Here is an 18,731-nt window from a genome sequence, read left to right on the forward strand (position 1 = left end):
CACAAACACAGCTTTTGAATATTCAGGCAGTGCTCATACAGTCAGTGCAATAGGTTATTTCTGGTAATGGTCCATGCCTGGGCAAACAAATAGGCTAGTTTAGTATGCATAAGTGATTGTAAAATAAACTGCAGCAGGGGTGACTCAGAGTCTCATAGCTTTTTCTCCATGTTTCCAATAGCAAATCAGGAAATCACCTTGTTCTAGAACTACCACTGCGACTGGGTGCCTCCTTTTTGCTCCAGCATGAGTTCTGTCGTAGAGGCAGAGTTAGCCCTAAGAATGAAAATTTCACAGAAAGAGACAACGCCAGAAAGTCATAGTTGGAAGAAAAACATTCCTTTTTTGCCAGTGAATTCCTTTGTTTTTCTTGCTGAGTTCCTCCCTGTTCTCCCAAAATGCAGCTAAGGACTACGTACCTGCTAGTTTCTGTTGAACAGTAAGAATATAGGAATCTTTCAGGTATTCTGTTATGCAAGAGGTTTCAGTCACACTATTGATTTCACATCGCAACATAATTCCAGAAATACTATCTTTAAAAGTGGCATTCTTACAGTCAGTTGAAATATACACCCCCACCCCCCAAGCCCTAAACTTTTTTCATTAAGGTAAGATACCATTAGGACAGCAAAACATATGCCTGACTTTATTGTAGGCACCAAGTGTGAAACACAATAATAAAGAAATTACAGTAACACAGACTGTCACAGTGTCCAGCAGACCCTGATGTTTCAAAAAGGAGCTGCAATGCTTGGTGAAGCTGGAGCCACAAACATTATTGGAACTTCTAGCCATTGTGCGGAGCGCTTTAACTTCGGCATTTTGGCAGTTCACCCATTTCTCAACAATTCTTTTCTTATGCTAAAAACATAAGTGTCAAAGCTGAGAAACAATAAATTTCATTCCTTTACGGCCAGGCAAAATTAATTTATCACACAGATGAGAATATAATACGCAGTTCTGCCTTCACTTATATGATCGCAGATACATAAATTTGCTCACATCTATTGCTTGTTACATTCGTTTTCTTTATCGAGGAGTAAAGGTATCTTTTAATACTATTAACAGCAATTTTTTTAGTTTTTTTTATAACCTAAATTCCAATACCAGGCTCCTGCCTGACCAATAACCAACCAAACTAACTCTCTGTCCTCCCCCAGTGACTTGATAGAGCAATATGCTCAAGCTTCTCTTTGTCCTGTGCCTTAGAACTGAACCTCCCAAACTGCTCAGTAACTGGCAGGTGCTAGACAACCTGCCCTTGCTTGCTATCCCTTCTCGTTGTCGCAAGTTTTATGAAGCTGTGGTGAGGTTGTCTTCTCGAGACACATGCACTGAAAAGGCCAGTTTCTCCTGTTGGTCACATCACTCAGATTTTCTGGGGCACAGGCAAGTTCTTAACACACCGCTTCCAGTTTAACAGGGCAATTGCTTTGCAGCTGAAATGCAGATACTGATCTGAGCCCTACTGACTCATAGCACAGACTAGACATAATGCCTGTGCTTTCAATTTATGTTGAAATCACAGGGTAATGACCACTGCTATAATTGAGTGCATTATTCACCTTTAGCCATAAGGTATTCTTAGGCCCTTAAAAGCTAGAAATTAAATTCAAATAATAGATAACTGAAAGATAGTTTTATGCATTGAACTCCTTTGTCCTTTTTGTAAGACGTTTTTGTGAGACAAAATTGCACTTTCAATTTTTTTATTGAAAACAAATACTCCTAAATAAACAAGATGGGAAAAAGAGAAACACAGATTCTGGAGTATTTGTCTTATGAAATAAGTAAACATTTTCCTAAATACATTATTGAGAAAAATTTTGTGGTCTAAATCCACTAAACTGGCTAATCAAGTGCTAGCTTGCAAGCAGATGAAGATCAAAGCAGTAGCAGTAAATTAGGTATTTCCCAGTTATACTAATGTGTGTGAATACAAAGCTAAACAAAATGGTAGTGAAAGAAACCAATTATTTCAAAATCTGAATTCATTCTATCACACAGAATATGGAAAGGGTAATAAACCCCTACAAAAGTTTTGGTTTTTTTTCTTTTTCTCATTTTAGCAGTACTATTTAAAGCCCTCTCCTTGAACTTCCAAGCATCAGGAAGGCCAAGTGAAATTGCAGTTAACTTTGTACACTTGAGACCTCATGCGGCCACTGTTGTTTCTCAGCATCAGTGTGTTTCTTTAGTTCTTTTACTTGATGTGAGTACCATTTTTATACCAGTTCTTCTATCTCAAATAGCTGAACATACAACAATTGTATTACCTGAAATAGGAACTTAGAAAATTCTCCAGCTATTACCTATTTTAGAAAGATAGAAAATTGTCAGCTTGAGACATGCTACTAATTTATATTTCCTAAAATGTTATACTTTTATTATTAACATGAATCTAATTGTAATTTTATTTTTTGAACAAAAATGGCATTATGGAAGAATAGCAGACCGTTTTCTCACACTTACAAACGATTTTTAAATATCAGAATTGTGAAGTGATAGCCATGTATTTACTTAATTAAAGATAAAAGATTATTGCTTCAACATCTGAATTGAATTTACTAATTACAACATGGAGTCCAAACTTACTGTTACAGAAAGTTTTTGAAAAGTTCTCATTCAGATATGTAGATTTCAAATAAAGCTGCTTTTATAATTTTTCCTTTCTCAATGGAGAAATTAGATAAAAGTGAATTAAAGTGAATTTGACATACTATACAGGAAAATGTAAAGGGAATTATGCCAATAATACATACTTATAAAAAAGATTAAAGTATGTAACAGGTAAAGGTGGCTGGACCTGTCTTCACAACCATCTCAACATAAAGGATGAATTGAGAAAGTTAACAGCGGTACAAGTATGGCGTAGGATATGAACAACCCCTTCCTTTAAAACTGCCTTTTTTCTCTCCCCTTCTCCTTCCTCATCCTCTCCACATATTTGCAGCAGACAGATTTGACTGATCAGATTATTTCTGAAGGTCAAAGCCAGAATTTTGGAATGCTTAACCTGGTTCTGGAAGAGAGCCTGAGTCTCTGTGGATTACATTGGCATGCAGGGTGATGCATGGGTGAACACTGCCTTCAAATTTTATTCAGACTTGATGTTAGTAGTAAATCCATGGGGTGACTGATGGGTAGAAGTTTAGTTTTCATAACTGCTACTGTATTTAGTTCTTACTTTCTCGTGAAAATTTCAAACATTCACTGCATTGCTGGGTTAAGTGATGTGGATTTAGCTTAATGTTTACGGCTAAATCAATTAAATGTGATGCCACACAACATCAACTGGACACACTGTTTTTATGAACTGAATTTTAAAAGATTTCACATGTAATACATCTTACAGTGATGCTGCCTGTGAAAAACAAATGCCATAAAGAGTTTTATAAAAATATCCAGCATCTTTTTTTGTTTCATCCCATAAAAACATTTAGATGATGAAACTGTTTTAAGGTAAATAATTTTTATATTCATTTTTAATGTTTGTAGATTATTTTATATTTTGTAATATTTTATACTTCTTAATATTGTTTTTAATGTATTTTACCTGGCTTAAACTAAAAAATCCTCAAAATTACCAAATTTTTAGGAATATCTTACTTTCCTGTTTCCACGTAATGAATTTATTTGTCACATCATCTGCTACTAGAAGCACATGGGAATTTTATTAACATCCACTGAAAAGTATTTCCTAAGCACTTTCACCTACATTTATGGAAGAATATTGAAGTCATTGAGAGTTCGTACATTCTTGATGGTGAATGCACATTGTAGTGCTCCTACACACACAGGTGTCCCATTGATGCCAAGGTGATTATTAGAGGGGATAAAGTGTATGAAATTAGTATAGTCAAAGGAAAAAAATCCTTTCCCAGTGATGTAAATGTCAGGATAACTTTCAGCTTCAGGTTATCATTATGATTATATTCTTACATCAGGCTTTTAAAGTAACTCCAGTCAGTGGGATACCTACTTCTGGCATACTTGAACTGAGAATCAGCATTCTACTCTAAAACCTTCTTGAAAAGTTCCTTTTCCCTTCTTCTGGACACTTTAAACTTCTCTTTGGGGATTTACACATTTAAACATGTATTTGAAATGCACAGTCATATCAATAATACTCTGGTTTTCATATGCTTTTAAATGCTCTTCCCAGAAACTGGTGCATTAAGCTATGTGCATAGTTCCCTGAGGGAACACATCTCTCAGCAGGATTTTATTTAAAATTCTTTGTTTGTGAAGAGTTAGATAATTGTTCAGTGAAAAATGTTTGGTGTCACATCAGTTCCAAATGTCAGCTGGGGCATGTGTTAGCATAACTTGTAATTGTGACAGCTAACATCAGCAGCAAGAATAATGGAACCATAGCAGGGACAAGTTAGGACGGCATCAGATTTGCTAGAAAATTACTGATGTGTTGTCTCTATAAAGTAGTTTTGGCTGCTATATTTAAACAATCTCTGTTTTCTTTCCCTTACAGCCAGGTTGTGACCTCTATCTCTTGGATTACTTGCCAGTCTTCATTTATTTAGAATACTTTCCATTCTGTTTAATTCCTCCTCAAAGTTTCCCTTCGATGACTAGCACTCTTCCAAAGAGAATATACTCTAAGTGGAATCAGTTTGTCACTTTCTCCTTGGTGGTAATTTATTAGTCTGAAATATTTTTAAAGTCAGAATGAATTTTAACAACTACTTAAACCTTCTGCATCTGCATGGGTGTGAGCGGTATGCTTGGAACAACTAAAAGACTATCTAAGGTTCAAGTAAGATTGCTAATAGCTTATAGTTGAAGGACATTGAAGGACATTGACACAGTTAAAAGATTGTGTCCCCCCAGCTGTTTGTCATTTCCATCTATGCAATGCTATGAAACAAAAGAAGAAAAGCACACAATAGCAACTAAAGAAATAACAGGTGGCAGAGATGCACATCTGGAGCTACTTAATATGATGTCGTCCAAGAAAATTTGAACAAATTTTCTTAACATGAGTTACTTCTTAATCAGATCAGTCAGGGTCTCTAGTGCACCATCCTCTTTCCTTCCACCCATCTCTCCTCTGGCTTTCCCTGCCTGTGCTCATGCCAGTGCTGACACGGCCCAAACATCACAGAATCACAGAATGGTTTGGGTTGGAAGGGACCTTAGAGATCAACTAGCTCCAACTCCCTGCCATGGGCAGGGACACCTCCCACTAGACCAGGCTGCTCAAAGCCTCATCCAGCCTGGCCTTGAACACTTCCAGGGATGGGGCATCCACAGCTTCCCTGGACAACCTGTTCCAGTGCCTCACCACCCTCACAGTAATGAATTTCTTCTTCCCTGGCTTCATGCTGCCCTGGGAGCAGAGACACGTGAGCAGGAGCTGGGAGAAGTGGGGGGCTGCCCCTGCTTCCCCTGGCAGCCGCATCAAGCTCAGGTCCTCCTGCCTGGTTTGCTGCTGCCCTCGGCGCCTGGCTCCCCAGCCCTTGCACAGCAGCAAGTGCTGCTGCTCCCTGACAAAACCAATCATGAATGTACTGCCATCATCGTGTTCATGAGTCTAACAGTGATGTATCTATATTGTCTCCAAGCCTCAGCCACTGCTCACTTTCTTGCCCTCTATAACAGCTTCTATTATCTTCCCTATTCTTTTTCTTATGACAGTCCCTCAGCCAGGCTGCAAAAGTCCATCCTGTGCTTCTGATGCCAAAAGAAAAGCACTAGGGATGCAGCCATTGGCCCTTGCTTCTCCCTGACCTTAGCTTAAGAGTTATGCAGCCTGAGCTCTCAAACAACTGTTTCCCCTTACACAGTCCTATCTAGTGCCATTCAAGACTTTCTGCTAGTCTAGACATGATTTTTCCTCCCTCAGGCCTCCTTAGGTTTGGAACCTCAATGTGTCAGTGCTGATGTCTCCACCTGGAGAATTTAGACTTTTTATGGGGAAATCTGAGTATGCCAGAAACAGACTGCTAGCTAATGCCTCAGCCGATCCTCACCTGCTGAAAGATGCTGACTAGTAGTACGTGGGTCCATAGGCTGCCATGTTCTCTTGGGCCTTCCCTTACAATATCCTTTTTTTGAGTTGCGTATGTGAAAAGAGCAATGGTAATTATGGCTGTCATTGCTTGTAGCAAGCCACAGGCTTTGCATCCAGCTGATGAGATAGGCCTCAGGGCTTGCCAGTATGGCAGAAGTATGGACTTCGCTTGACCTGCTTGGAGATCAGGATGCTAATGGCTTGCGAGACTCTCCCCCACAATGCAAACTGAAGCCATCAACCTTGAGACCCAGAGGGTCTGCGAAAGTGTGAATATAACACCAAAGAAAGGGATGGACACTATTTGTGCATGTCATTTTAAGTGTATATAACTTGAACTATAAATGTTAAAGCCATGGTAATGGGACTAACAATAATTCCTTGATTAGACTGCTAAAACAGTGTGGGGTTTTTTGCCTAGAACAAGATTGAGTTTAACAATCTGTTGGGAATACAAGCAGGCTACTCTAACTTGGATCCCTTGAACTGGTGGCAGCATGAAACGCCCCCAGATCTGTCAAAGTCTTCCCATGCATTGCTGTTGGTGATATGTCTCCTGCCGCTTCTGGTAGGTATACTATACCCTCTCCTGTTGTATTTAGTGATTTACTAATGGCTGTAAATCCTCTGATCCTTTTTCAGTCTATTACTCTTCTGTCACTGTGGTTTGTCTGTTAAATATGTTTAGTATAAAGGGTTTTGGTTTTTTTCTTTCACTCTTGCTGAATGAAGCCCTTTCTTTCTGCAAGGCTTCTTTAACATTACCTACTTTAGTTACTTAGTGTACGATGTAAAAATAAGAATGTGATTTAGTTGATGGAAGGCCATTAGTTTGGCTTACTTCTGTTTTCTCAGAGCTTCAACTTCCCTACCAGGTCATCTTCAGTAGAATAGTTAATGATGACCAGGATATTTTAGTTATGTGTCCCAAAAGAGAAATCTTCTTGTTCCATTATATTTCTCATTACAAAAGTCCAAACAAAAATCTAGCTCAAAGCTAAACTGTATACAAAGAAATTTTTAAAAACTGGTAGATACAATCCCTCAATCAGAAATTAAGAAATGTAAATATAACGTTAAAGCTTCTCTGAACAACTCCTACTTTGTGATTCTATGTATAAAATAAGTTGTAATTGAATTTAGTGTGCTACGGACCTCTAGAATGAGAATTTTCTCTATAATTTCTCCTTAAAAATAAACAATTTAATGGAGATCAACATTTCTTTATCAGTCAAATAAATCAGTTAATTACTAGAGAATCTTTGCCAAAAAATCCTGTTATGGCTTAACTTCATAATTTGACTACTGCATTTGGTAAGAGCTAACATACAAAGGACTTGGAGTATTTTCCTTTTTTTCCTTACATCTATTTTTAGGTATCCTGTGAATTAAATCTACTTGATCAACCTGATATTCAGTGCATGCTGGACAAGAAAAATGCTTAAATTGCAGCTAAAAATATTTTAAACTCCAGTGCAATTGACTTTGAGTTTTCAATTTCTTTCTTTTTTTTTTTTTTGTCAATTACAGCCTTTAATTTTTATATTTGCTTTTCAAAGTTAATATCAGTATTTTGGGTTTTTTTGAGGTTAAAAGAAATATAAAAGGCAATCATCAACTGGAAAGCTTCATTTTTAGAGCTTTGTCTGTGCAAGGCAATTTTTTAAAGCTTTATTTGTTAATACATCATTTTTTTGATGGAGATATTCCAATATTCCAGAGAGTTCATCCACTTAACAATTTTCATGCACAAATTCTCTATTTTGTAATACGTATTATTACTTTCCAGCTTTTATATTTCATATATATAATTATCATGACTAAGCACATCAGTTAGAAAAGAAACTGTACAAGAATCACTCACAGAAACATTATTTTTGGCCAGGAGGATAATAGTTAGTGAATGAAATCATACTTAAGTCTCCTAAACTAACAGAAGTTTTATATATTTAGAAAGAGGGAAAATCCTTGAAAACCTCTGGGCAAGTTTATGCAGCTTCAATAAAAACATGGAACAGAATTGTGTAATTTCAATTTTATTGCACTTAATGGTAAAAATTTCCTGTAAAAGGATAGAGCAATTTGAAATATTTGACATTAAGACACCTCTGAAAATAAAAGCAACAAATTCATCATTTATATATTTACCTGAATATATACCTGACATCTAGATAGAAATATCTAGCAGATAAGAAGTCTTGTTCATGCACTGTGTGGCGATAGTTTGCAAAACCCATATAATCTTGATACCTTGAATTTTTTTTATACCATCCCACCCCTAAAAAGGCACTATTTGCCTGCTGCTGAAATCTTTTTTGTGACAGATCACAGAATGAAAGAGTGGTTAAGGTTGGCAGAGGCCTCTGGAAGTCATCTGGTCTAATTGCCTGCTCAAACACCACCTACAGCCAGTGCCCAAGACCATATCCAGGCAGCTTTTGAGTATGTCCGAGGATGGAGACTCCACAATCTCTCCAGGCAACCTGATGCAGTGCTTGGTCACCCTCACAGTGAAAAAGTGTTTCCTGATGTTCTGATGGAACCTCCTGTGTTTCGGTTTGTGTCCATTGCCTCCGGACCTGTCACAGAGCACCACTGAAAAGAGCCTTGCTCTGTTTTCTCTGCATCCTCCCTTCAGGTTTTTATAGACATTGATGAGATTTCCCCTCTTCTTCTCCAGGCTGAACAGTCCCTGCTCTCTCAGCCTTTCTTCATAGAAGAGATGCTCCAGTGCCTTCACCATTGTAGTGGCCCTTCGCTGGACATTAGCTCCATTTCTCTGGACTGGACACACTACTTCAGGTGTGGCATCACCGGCGCTGAGTAGAAGTGATCTGAGGATGAAGCAAGTGAAGCTGAATGAACACAGAGGCAGCGTGCTTTTTCACTTGCCATATAAATGTCAGATTTAATTCACTGCTGAAAAAAAAAAAGGAGTTGCCATCATGGTAAGCATAGCATTTAAGAGAGAAATTTTGTGGATTTACCTGTTCCTGCTCTGTATATGCAGAATTTATTTTACATCATAAATCTTTACTAACTGCCCACCACTAGAGGTCATGTATTTGCTGAAGAAATAAACTATGAGGTGGCTCAAATTTCATTTGGTTTTGTTCAAACTGGGAACCAGGCAGAAAGAAAACAGAAGAGACTGCCCAGTTCTAGAAAACACTGAAACTAGTGTTTCTAGAGTAAATGAAATAATTAGTTCTTCTCTATTCGTCTCATTAGATTCCAAGGGTAGAAAACAATCCATGGAACTTACTATGTGAAAAATCAATGACTGCGTTAAGGGATTTGTCACATTACCTCTGAATATGTTTACAGGTCAAAGAACATGAAGTTTACAGAAAACAGGCAAGGTCTGGCTAGAAGTAAAATATTACAGCATTCAGATAAAAACAGGAGATGCCTTGACTTTTCACATTGAGGCATATTCATTAGACAGTTTAGCAAATGATAGGAATAACTATAGCCTTTACTATCACTAACCAAGTAAACAAACCTGCATCCACTTAGATGTATTTCACTGCAGGATAAGTTGATTGGATTTCCCAAGGACGAAAAAGGCACAAAAGTAAGACTAGAAGATCCATTACTAATGTCTTAATAAAGATAATAATTCAAGAAAATGCCTGCTTTACCATGTATTCAAAACAAGGAAAAAGTTGATGTTGCTTCTTTGGGCCTATACTGGCGTCAGAATTAGACACGGGGCAGATTAAGAGCTACATTACCTCAATTAACATAGATACAAGACTGTGAACAAGCAGAGAGGTTAATGCTGTGTTTGCAGAAGCACGTGACTGCCCTGAGGCACAATCTAATTTAGAGATACCTTGGGCTAGTTCAGATCCTACAGCAGAACATACCCAGCTGTATTTTTGCTTTGTTCACTTTCAAAAGAACAAATATAGTCAAAAAATAATCAAACCCAAATAATTTTTGCATAAATAACTAGAAAACTACACACAATCAAAATGCTGATTTTACATTGTTTCCAAAACAAACACATCATCAGGACTTAAATGGCATTAAGATTTTATGACATATGAAACAATGAAGACAGTGAAGAGAAAAAAATAACTAATGTATGAAATTCCTGGTTCTGCAAGCCAAGCAGGTAGGCTAATTTCTAATCTATTATGACTCTCTCTGAGTGCTAACATATCCCAATCCACATGCCTCTTCAAAGCAGGGAAATATACTTGGTAGAGGTGTTAATTGCATCTTTAAATACCATAAAGTAGATAAAAATTCAAGACCCAAGGCTTTTTCTCACTGGAAAAAAAAAAAAAGCAGACAGAAGGGAAGATTCTTCTTTAAAAAAGGTAGTGTTGTTTTTACACGTCTTCCTTTAAGTGAATTTTGACCTAGGCCAAATAACAGAAAATTATGTGGAGAGAGCTACCATAGTAGAGATAAAATAATCCACAGAGGAGAAGGATTTTATTCAGAGTGCCAAAGTATCAGAAACAAAGTTGTGGAAGAATGTGACATCTGGAACATTCAGCGAACATTGAAAAGCTGCCCAGAAAATGTGTTGTAAGGATCCCAGGTAATCTACTTTGCATCTTATTTTATAGCTGGGTAGAGTCAAAGGGAGTATTGTACTGACAAAATGTTGTGCCATTTTCTGGGAGATAATCTTCTTACAAGGTGAGAGTGGGTCTGTGCACCTCTTGGCCTTTAAATGAGAGGGGATGGCTTTGAGATGCTTGAAAATAATGTTTTAAATACGCCTTTTTTTTTTGCCTTATCATCTCCGTCATGTGATGGCAAAAACCCAACGACTTTCAAAATTCAGAGAATGGCAGTTCTCAGACTTTTTAAAATGCAACTCTATTTCTTAATATAATCTTAACTAGAATTCCTGTAGTGGGTCTATGATCAAAACTGTGACACACCATGACACCATTCAACAGGGGAACTCTTACAACTTGTGAGACTGCAGAAGCTGTAGCTGATGAAGTACAATACTGTGAAGTTAGAAGATGACTACATTTTATAATCTTTCCACAAATTCAGACTTTTTTTCTTCAAAATACTTGTTTTTCTCTCTGCAAGGTATTTCAGTAGGAATTTTATTATATTCTTCTGAGTTAACCATCAATTTTTTCCTAGAATATAGTTTCCCATTCCCACTTCACAGGAGCTTTGGATCAGAAAAAGACATCCTAGTTAATCAGTTCTTATGTCCTTACCCTAGTCATAATTTGTTCAACCTCCATGTAAAGTTTTAGAATTCACTAAATCAATTAGAAGTTTGTTCCAAAACTCTCCTCTACTGAAGATTAAAAGCCTTCTAATTTCTAAGAGAAAATTAATTACGGTCAGTTTACTCATTTGTTCTAAAATTTTCTGTTCCTTTTGTCCTTCTCCTTATGATTGCTTATTTTGTGGAGTGCTTCATGTTGCTAGACTAAACAATCTTGTTTCTTTCAATTCTCTGTTGGAAAATAAATTTATCTAGTAATCTTTCTGCACATCTTCCCCTTTAAAAGGGATTTCTGGGAAGTTGAGAATCCAAGTGGTACACAGTATGGCAGATAGCAGCTTGTAGAACAACTTCAGCAGGTCTCCATTAGATGTCATAGCAATACACACATAAGTTGTAGGTCATATTTGCCTTTTCCATGAGTAACCTCCATCTAATCCAACAGATTATTCATGTCGCAGTCTATTACCATTTTTATCTGCGCATTCTAGATACTTTCCTACAAATCATTTGTATTTTGCTGTTTTCAGGTAGGTTGTGTATCCAGTCCTGAATGCCAGAAATTTAAACCTCTTTAATAGCTTTAAGCCATGTCTCATATTAAGGCACTTTATAAAAGCTGGTTGAATCTACTGCATTTCTCTTTAAATTGCTTGTTGAGGAACAACAGTATCATTCAGGCACCATAACCAGTGCAAAAATATATCATATTTTATTTCCTCCCTCTCTACCTATGCCTGTGGCTTTCTCCTAAAATCTGTATTCTGCTATCAATGTATAAACTCTCCAGAGTTCAGTATTTAATTCCCTGGATTATTCAATTCCCTATTTAATTCCCAGGCTAGGCCTAGACCAGACACCAAAATGCTACCCTCCACAACTTTTTAAAAAATGTTGGCTTCAGCTGAACACACTATTTTTCATAGCGAGCACCACTCACTTCTCTTTTTCCCTTCCCTTCTGTCACTTTCCTGTGATGATAAAACCAAAACTATCAGTTGGGAGGGTGACAACTAGATGAAGGTAACAACAAATCCAGCTGACCTGGCAGATCAAGGGAGTTTTTTATGTCTCATTAGCAGTATAATAATTTAGCTATGTCATGGATTATTCTTACAACTCTAGCATGTAGGCACTCTGGCAAAGATCAAGATCTTATTTCAAATGACATGTACTACTTTATTTTAATGAGGGGGAAGAAAAATTCAATAAAATGCAAACAAACACAGGCAAAGACTTTACCAATATGCTATTCCTGAAACAGGTTAGTGTGCCAGCTGGTTTAGGCACATCCTTAGACCTCTCAAGATGCTGTTAACTGGGATATATCTTGATAACCAGTAGAAAAAACATTCCAGACTATAGCCTGAAGGTAATTTCAGAGTTTGAGGGCCATCAGTGACCAGCAGAGGAACGTTTCATTGGGGAGCAGCTGCCTGAGCTCCCGTGGGCTGGGGAAGGTCACTGCTCGCTGTGGAGCTGGGGCAGCGCCGGGCGGTGGTGGTGGCTGAGGTGGCTGAGGTGGAGGGTAGGGAAGGCCCAACTGCCAGGGAAGCCCATGGCCCTCCATCTCCAGCCACCACCCACTGCCCTTAGAAGCTGCAGCAGCAGCAGGAGCAGCCGATTTCTCAGTTGCAATTTATCTATATAAATAAATAGACACACATCCTCTTCAACCTACTGCTTTTCTTTGTGCAGAAGATCATCTCCATGTAGTTTCTACGCTGCTAATCAATACTTGTAAATGTGTGCTTCTCTCTGAAGAGCTGTGGCACTAGGGGATGAGAGGATGGTTGGGAATTCGGGAGAGCGTCCTGGCTTTCACTGTGAAACCAAAGCCACTGCTGATGTCTCCAAGTTGTCTCTAAAAGGTTTTGGACTCTTGAAAGGGGAAGGACTCTTCAGGACAAACCTGTACTGCCCAGAGATTAACACCAGTGGTGGTGGTTAATTGATCCCTGGACTCCTTCCTAGTTGTTCTTGTGCAGATGAGTAAAATTAATTCCCACTATATGCAAACAAATTTGGTACTTCCTTGTACACTTGACAGATTCTTGATGTCTGCAACTGAAGGAACTTGTTCCTTAACTGGAAGCTCCTGCAGGTGGAAACTTTCTGTGGCACAGTAGGGGAATATTTCCAAAGAATGACATTTGCAAATGTCCAGGGTTTCTTTTGATGGAGATGGGTTTCCACACCCAACCGGGTCATCTGCCAACTCACTTGCCCAAAGTGGGAAAGCACCGTATCTGGGGTGGGTGGGGGGCGGGGGAATCCCTTTCACTTTTTCCAGCACATTTTGAATTTTTCGGTTTCTCGGAAGAAACATTCATGAGGACGTTTTTTTTCAGGTGCCTGATTTATTATTATATTTTTTTTTCCCCTCAGGGTGAACGTTGCTAGACAAAATCGGCGTCCCCTTATTTTTTGCTGCGGGGGCTGCTGGTGCTGGTGCCACTGTCCCCCGCGTCCCCCCCCCCAGCGGGACTCCCCTGGCCTCCCTGCCCCGTTGTGCCCGGCCGCCGCCCGCCTCCCACCGCCCGCAAACCGGGAAGTTCAAAGCAGAACTCGATCGGGAGGCGTGAACTTGAAACGAAACACACGCCGGCCCTCGCCGCACCCCGGGATGATGCCCCCCCTCGACGTTCGTCTGAATGGCTGCCATTAACGTTACGTGGGCTCACTGTGCGGGGGGTCTTCCCTCAGCGAGAGCGTTGCACCGGTGCGGATCAGTCCCGCCGGTGCGGATCGCCCTCGCCGGTGCGGGCCGGTCCCGCCGGTGCGGGCCGGCCCTGCCGGCAGAGAGAGGCGGGCCACGGCCCGGCGGGGCTGGAGGCCGTTTCACCCAGCGGGTGCGGGGGGGAGGCACCGGCAGCCACCACTGCAGCCCCCTCCCCGGGCTCAGAGGCGGCAACCACCAAGGCCAGGGGTCCCGCCGGCCGGCGGGAAGCTGGGGGACACGGTCCCCAACGGCCAGGGCGGGGCGGGGCCGGGCCGCACCGCCCTCCTCAGAAGGAGGGGGAAAGCGCCGCCACCTGCCCCCGTCAGGGCCGACCCGCCCTCGTGGTATTTAGAGGAGCGTTGCGGCGAGTGTCGTTTGCAGTCGGTGCCGGGCAGCGGCTTCTTAGCGCCATGAAAGGTGGCGGTATCGAGAACCCGGTGTTTGAGCCGTCCAGCCCCGACCTCGGCCGCCAGCGCCAGGCGAGTCCCACCGAGGTGGATGCCAGCGTCCCGGCGGCTGAGGAGGGGCCCTGCGGGTGGGGCCGCTGCACCCCTAAGGCTCTGCAGCTCTGCAACAACCCTGAGGGCTACCTGGCTGCCTACAGCCTCCTGGCTATCTTCCAAGGTAACCCGTCCCTACAACCTTGTCCAGAGCCCCAGGCCTTGCCCTGCCTCTTCTCCACCTCCCCTTGGGACCTGGCCCCTGCTGGCCTTCTGCTGCTCTGGGTGCATCTTCCTGCCCATCCTGGAGCTGCGGGGGAAGCCAGGTGGGAGCCCGGGCTGGGGAAGACAGTGTGAGAGTGTTGGCGATTTGGGTGGTGGATAGGGGGAGGCAGGGTTCCTCCAGCTGCCCAAGTCTGGTGCTGTTGCTGAAAAGTGACAGTAGTGGCTTCACTGGGGGAAGTAAGTAGCCTAGTGCCCTGGATAGGGAAGTTGCTCATACAATATTACTCTCTGTATCTCACTCTGTTCCTCTTTTCCTTCTTTCCCACCTATCTTTTTGACCAGTGCTGAGTCCATGGCTCCGTGAGCTCTGTGCTTCATGCTCTTGTCTGTGCTGCGTCCCCATTGCTCACAGGGGAGCAGTGCTCCATATGCGCTTCACGGGTTGAGACACATGAGCCAGGGTGTGAAACACATGATACAAAACAACAGGCAAAGCGTTAGTGCCCTTGCATATGCTTTGTTACCTGCCTGCCAATTAAAAAGGTACCTTGGAATGGCTGGGTGGGCCTTAGGGTAATTAAGATGGCTTTAAAAAAATCTGGTTTTCTTCTGTGGATCCCAGTGCAGCCATCTTTCTAACACTTAGCTAACAGTTTAACTTAACCTGGCGGGGAACCTGAAGTTTATCTTACTCTTGGTTTTTTGTTGTTCCGCTTCAGATATTCTTGCCCGTATTTTTGGTTTTATGTAATAAGATTTGTTAGGGCTTTGGCAAGCCTTAGGCTTAGAAAACAGTGATAATGGCTGAGGGAGAGAGGACATTGTAGTGTACCAAATGTACAAACTTGAGGTTAGATATTTGTCCGTCAAATTGAGATACTGGATTAATGTTCAGAACCCTTCAAGTTCATTGGACTAGCTAGAAAAGAAAACTATTCCCTGAAAAACTAGGAGTCTTTAAAGCTCATCCTTGTTGCTCATAAAGAATGAGACTGTTGTAGAGTGGTGGGTGGGCATGTAGGAGAAGAGATTCAGTGCTAGAAGAGCAGGCAGCCTATGCTGAAGACATGTGGGATATGGATGGCTGCATTCCTGCCTGGAACTACGCTGAGGTAACTGGGATGGTCTGAGGAGAACTGAGCAGGAGTTTGCTTAAAACCTAGAAGGATCTGATTCCTACTTGTGTTGCTTGTAAAATCCTTAGAAGAACTGGTGTGTCTCAGTATGTGTTTCTATGAACTCTTTCTGATTTCGACCTGTTCAGAATCTGATCTTTTCTTAGCATACACATGTTGTGTTAGGAAAGAAGCATCTAGAGAATTCTGGGCAGAGCCTGTTGTTTCTTGCTTGTATTTGAAAGGCCATGCTACAGCTGGTAGGACTAGGAGGTGATTACTGTTGCAGTTGTCCTGCTGTTAGCTCAAATTTATTTTCTCTAACATACTTAAAAGAAAGGGCGGGGTGGAAGAGCTTCTTACATAGCAGATTTCAATGGCAGCTGAGTGGTAGAAGACTTTTAGATCACGTGTGTGTATTTTTGTAGTTTAAGAATATGGATAGGTGATCAAAAATGCCCTGAATGTGACACTGAAAAGTCTCAGATTATATTACACTAGTCAAAAAATCTTGAATATTTCCAACACTTCTAAATTTGCTGTAGTAGTATTTCTTAAAATCCAGTTTGCTGTGCTGATTTGATCATCTGCACAGCTGAATAATGAATTCAGTATCATTTAAATTTTATCTTGTAGTAGTATAGATAGGTTCACAGTCAAAAAGCTCTTGTATCATAAGAATCTCTGACCCCGTAGGATGCTATGGGTGGTGGTTATGCCACTTATCCAGGTCTTGTTCCTGTTATCTGACTGGAGATGTGTGCCAGACCTCAGGAGAGGTACCTATCTAATCTAGTTCAGATTTAGGGCCTTAATGTAAGGAAACTTCTGATACTTATTTTGAAAGCTGATGTAGACCTTGTGGCACTCTTAATGATGTGTTATCTGGATTTTCTGAACAAGTACCTTTCCTTTGGCTAGATCATAGAAAGGAAACTGGGCACTGCAGACTCAAGTTGCAAGTCTTTTTGAGAAGCAGAAAAAACAAGAATCGCTTTCAGACAAGAAATTCAGTGCTGCATGTGGACTGTGAAAATATTCAGGTCTTGCAGCTTCAGAGTTTAGATAAAAGCACACAAAAACCAACTGTGGTTTTGAAGTTATGTGAGCTAGTACTGTGCTTTAGCTTTGGATCTAATTATTTAATTTACCCTCCAAATTACAGAAACAATCACTGAGGATGATAAAGTATATCTATAAAACTTGCTAATGGTAATAAATCTCCATGAAAGTTTATTTCCTAATGCACTGAAGAGTAATGAAGTAATCCTTAACACACTTGTGATGTATACAAATTGTTACACTAGAAACAATGAATGAACATAGTGGGCAGTTATCTGCAGTGACCTGGGATATGTGTGTAGATTTTTGTATGTGTGTGTCTAACTGAAGGAATGTATTTATCAGGCCATTTTCAGGCTGCCCTAGGAAAGAGGTTATCGTTATCATTAGCACCTGATTTGCTGTATTTCAGCTTCTCAGAAGATCCCAAGTGAAACATAACTCCTCATTTCTGGCTGTTTCCGCTTCAAGTGTGTGCAAAACCTGTATTTCCAGAATTGAAAACACTTTTTTTTTTGCATAGAACATGGTTACATGACTGATACCTTTCTGTATGGCACTTGGAGTTGCATAAATTATGATTGCATCTTGTAATACAGAACATGGATATACTGCTGTTCATAGCTGTAGTAGCAAACAAGACAGAAGGTATGTCACTCTGAGTACAAGAAGGACTGTTTATTCCTCATGTCAGTAATAATTTTTTTTAAACAAAACAACAGAACCACTGTCTGAAACTGGTCTGGTCTAATTTGTCTGAAAACTTTGGATAGCACTAATATTTTATACTCTGATTAGATTTGTTGCTGGAAGGACTTTTAAATTTATCTTCTTTTTTCTTTTTTTAATTTGGTGGCTGCGAACCACTGCTTTAAAGCTACCATACTTACAACAAATGTAAAGCAACTTTTTTTTTAAATGGATGAAGGAAAAATATGCCTGTTTTTCATTAGGGCAAATGAAGTTGGCTTATGATTAATCTGGATTTTGTGGGTCAGTACACACTGTACCTAAACTTCTAACAGATGGGGCAGGACAAGAAGGTTTTGGGTGAGAATAGTTAAAAAATAATCTCTATACTACTATTTAAATGTTGAGATGGCCTTGTAGGATTTGTGTTTCAGATCAAGTTAGTATCAGCCAGAGATCTGAAGAGATCAGCCAGTATCTGAAGAGACTAATTAATTGCTAGATGATGGCATTAGAGAAGTTATGCTACCATTCATCATATCTACATTTTACAGATGAAGTCTAATTATTTGATAAAATTAACTGCAGGGTTTTATGGCTTTTAGGATGTAAATTAAAGGTAGCAACTTAAACCACAGGTAAAAGAGACTGTCTTCTAGTTCTGTAATCAACTTGTTACATAGCACACCTACTTCATGTGAATGTTTTAAGGCCTTAGTAAATGTTTCAAGTGTTAGCAAATGGGAAATGCTTGTTTGTTCATTCCTTCATGCTAGTATTGTTCTTTGGTCAATGCTCCCTTAAGAAGAAAAGAAGCAAGCTGCCAAATGTATAAAAAAAGGCAGTGGAGGAACACCTGAATACTTCTGTGAATCCCTTGTGAATTTAAAGGTGGTGGTCAGACTGACAGGTGAAATTGGCATTCTTAATAAAGCGGCTGTAGTAGCGTATTAGAAAATTAAGATTGTGCCAAGAACTGCCTCCTTATAGAAAGCTGTAGTGTTTAGTTATGGTGGGAATTGGACTGATAAGAAAATAGCTGGTTGATCACAGATTTGGAGTAATATTTTTTTTTTTTACTATGTAGAGCACTTTAAGCAGATCTGTTGAAGTTCAGCCTGTGTAGTTGCTCTTCTGGATGGTGCAATTCTTCTTGAAAGCTAACTTAAATCCATTAGTGTCCCTAGTCATCTGTCCCTCTCATCTGGTTTTGGAATGACAGTAAAGA

At 40.1% G+C, this 18,731-nt stretch overlaps 1 protein-coding gene across 2 annotated transcripts in view; it reads left to right on the forward strand.

The window, feature by feature from the left end:
• The first annotated feature begins 14,359 nt into the window (after positions 1 to 14,359).
• SLCO4C1 (solute carrier organic anion transporter family member 4C1) overlaps positions 14,360 to 18,731 on the forward strand; it is a 31,857-nt gene continuing 27,485 nt past the window's right edge. The window contains exon 1 of one of the 2 annotated variants that reach the window (XM_054186654.1): positions 14,360 to 14,595. In XM_054186654.1, the coding sequence (XP_054042629.1) occupies positions 14,382 to 14,595 (214 nt within the window). In that variant the 5' untranslated portion in view covers positions 14,360 to 14,381. Of the gene's footprint in view, positions 15,749 to 18,731 lie in introns of both variants that reach the window. The other variant, XM_054186655.1, reaches the window with a different exon arrangement.

Source organism: Rissa tridactyla, chromosome Z, assembly GCF_028500815.1.
Source record: "Rissa tridactyla isolate bRisTri1 chromosome Z, bRisTri1.patW.cur.20221130, whole genome shotgun sequence".
Classification (NCBI taxonomy): Eukaryota; Metazoa; Chordata; class Aves; order Charadriiformes; family Laridae; genus Rissa; species Rissa tridactyla.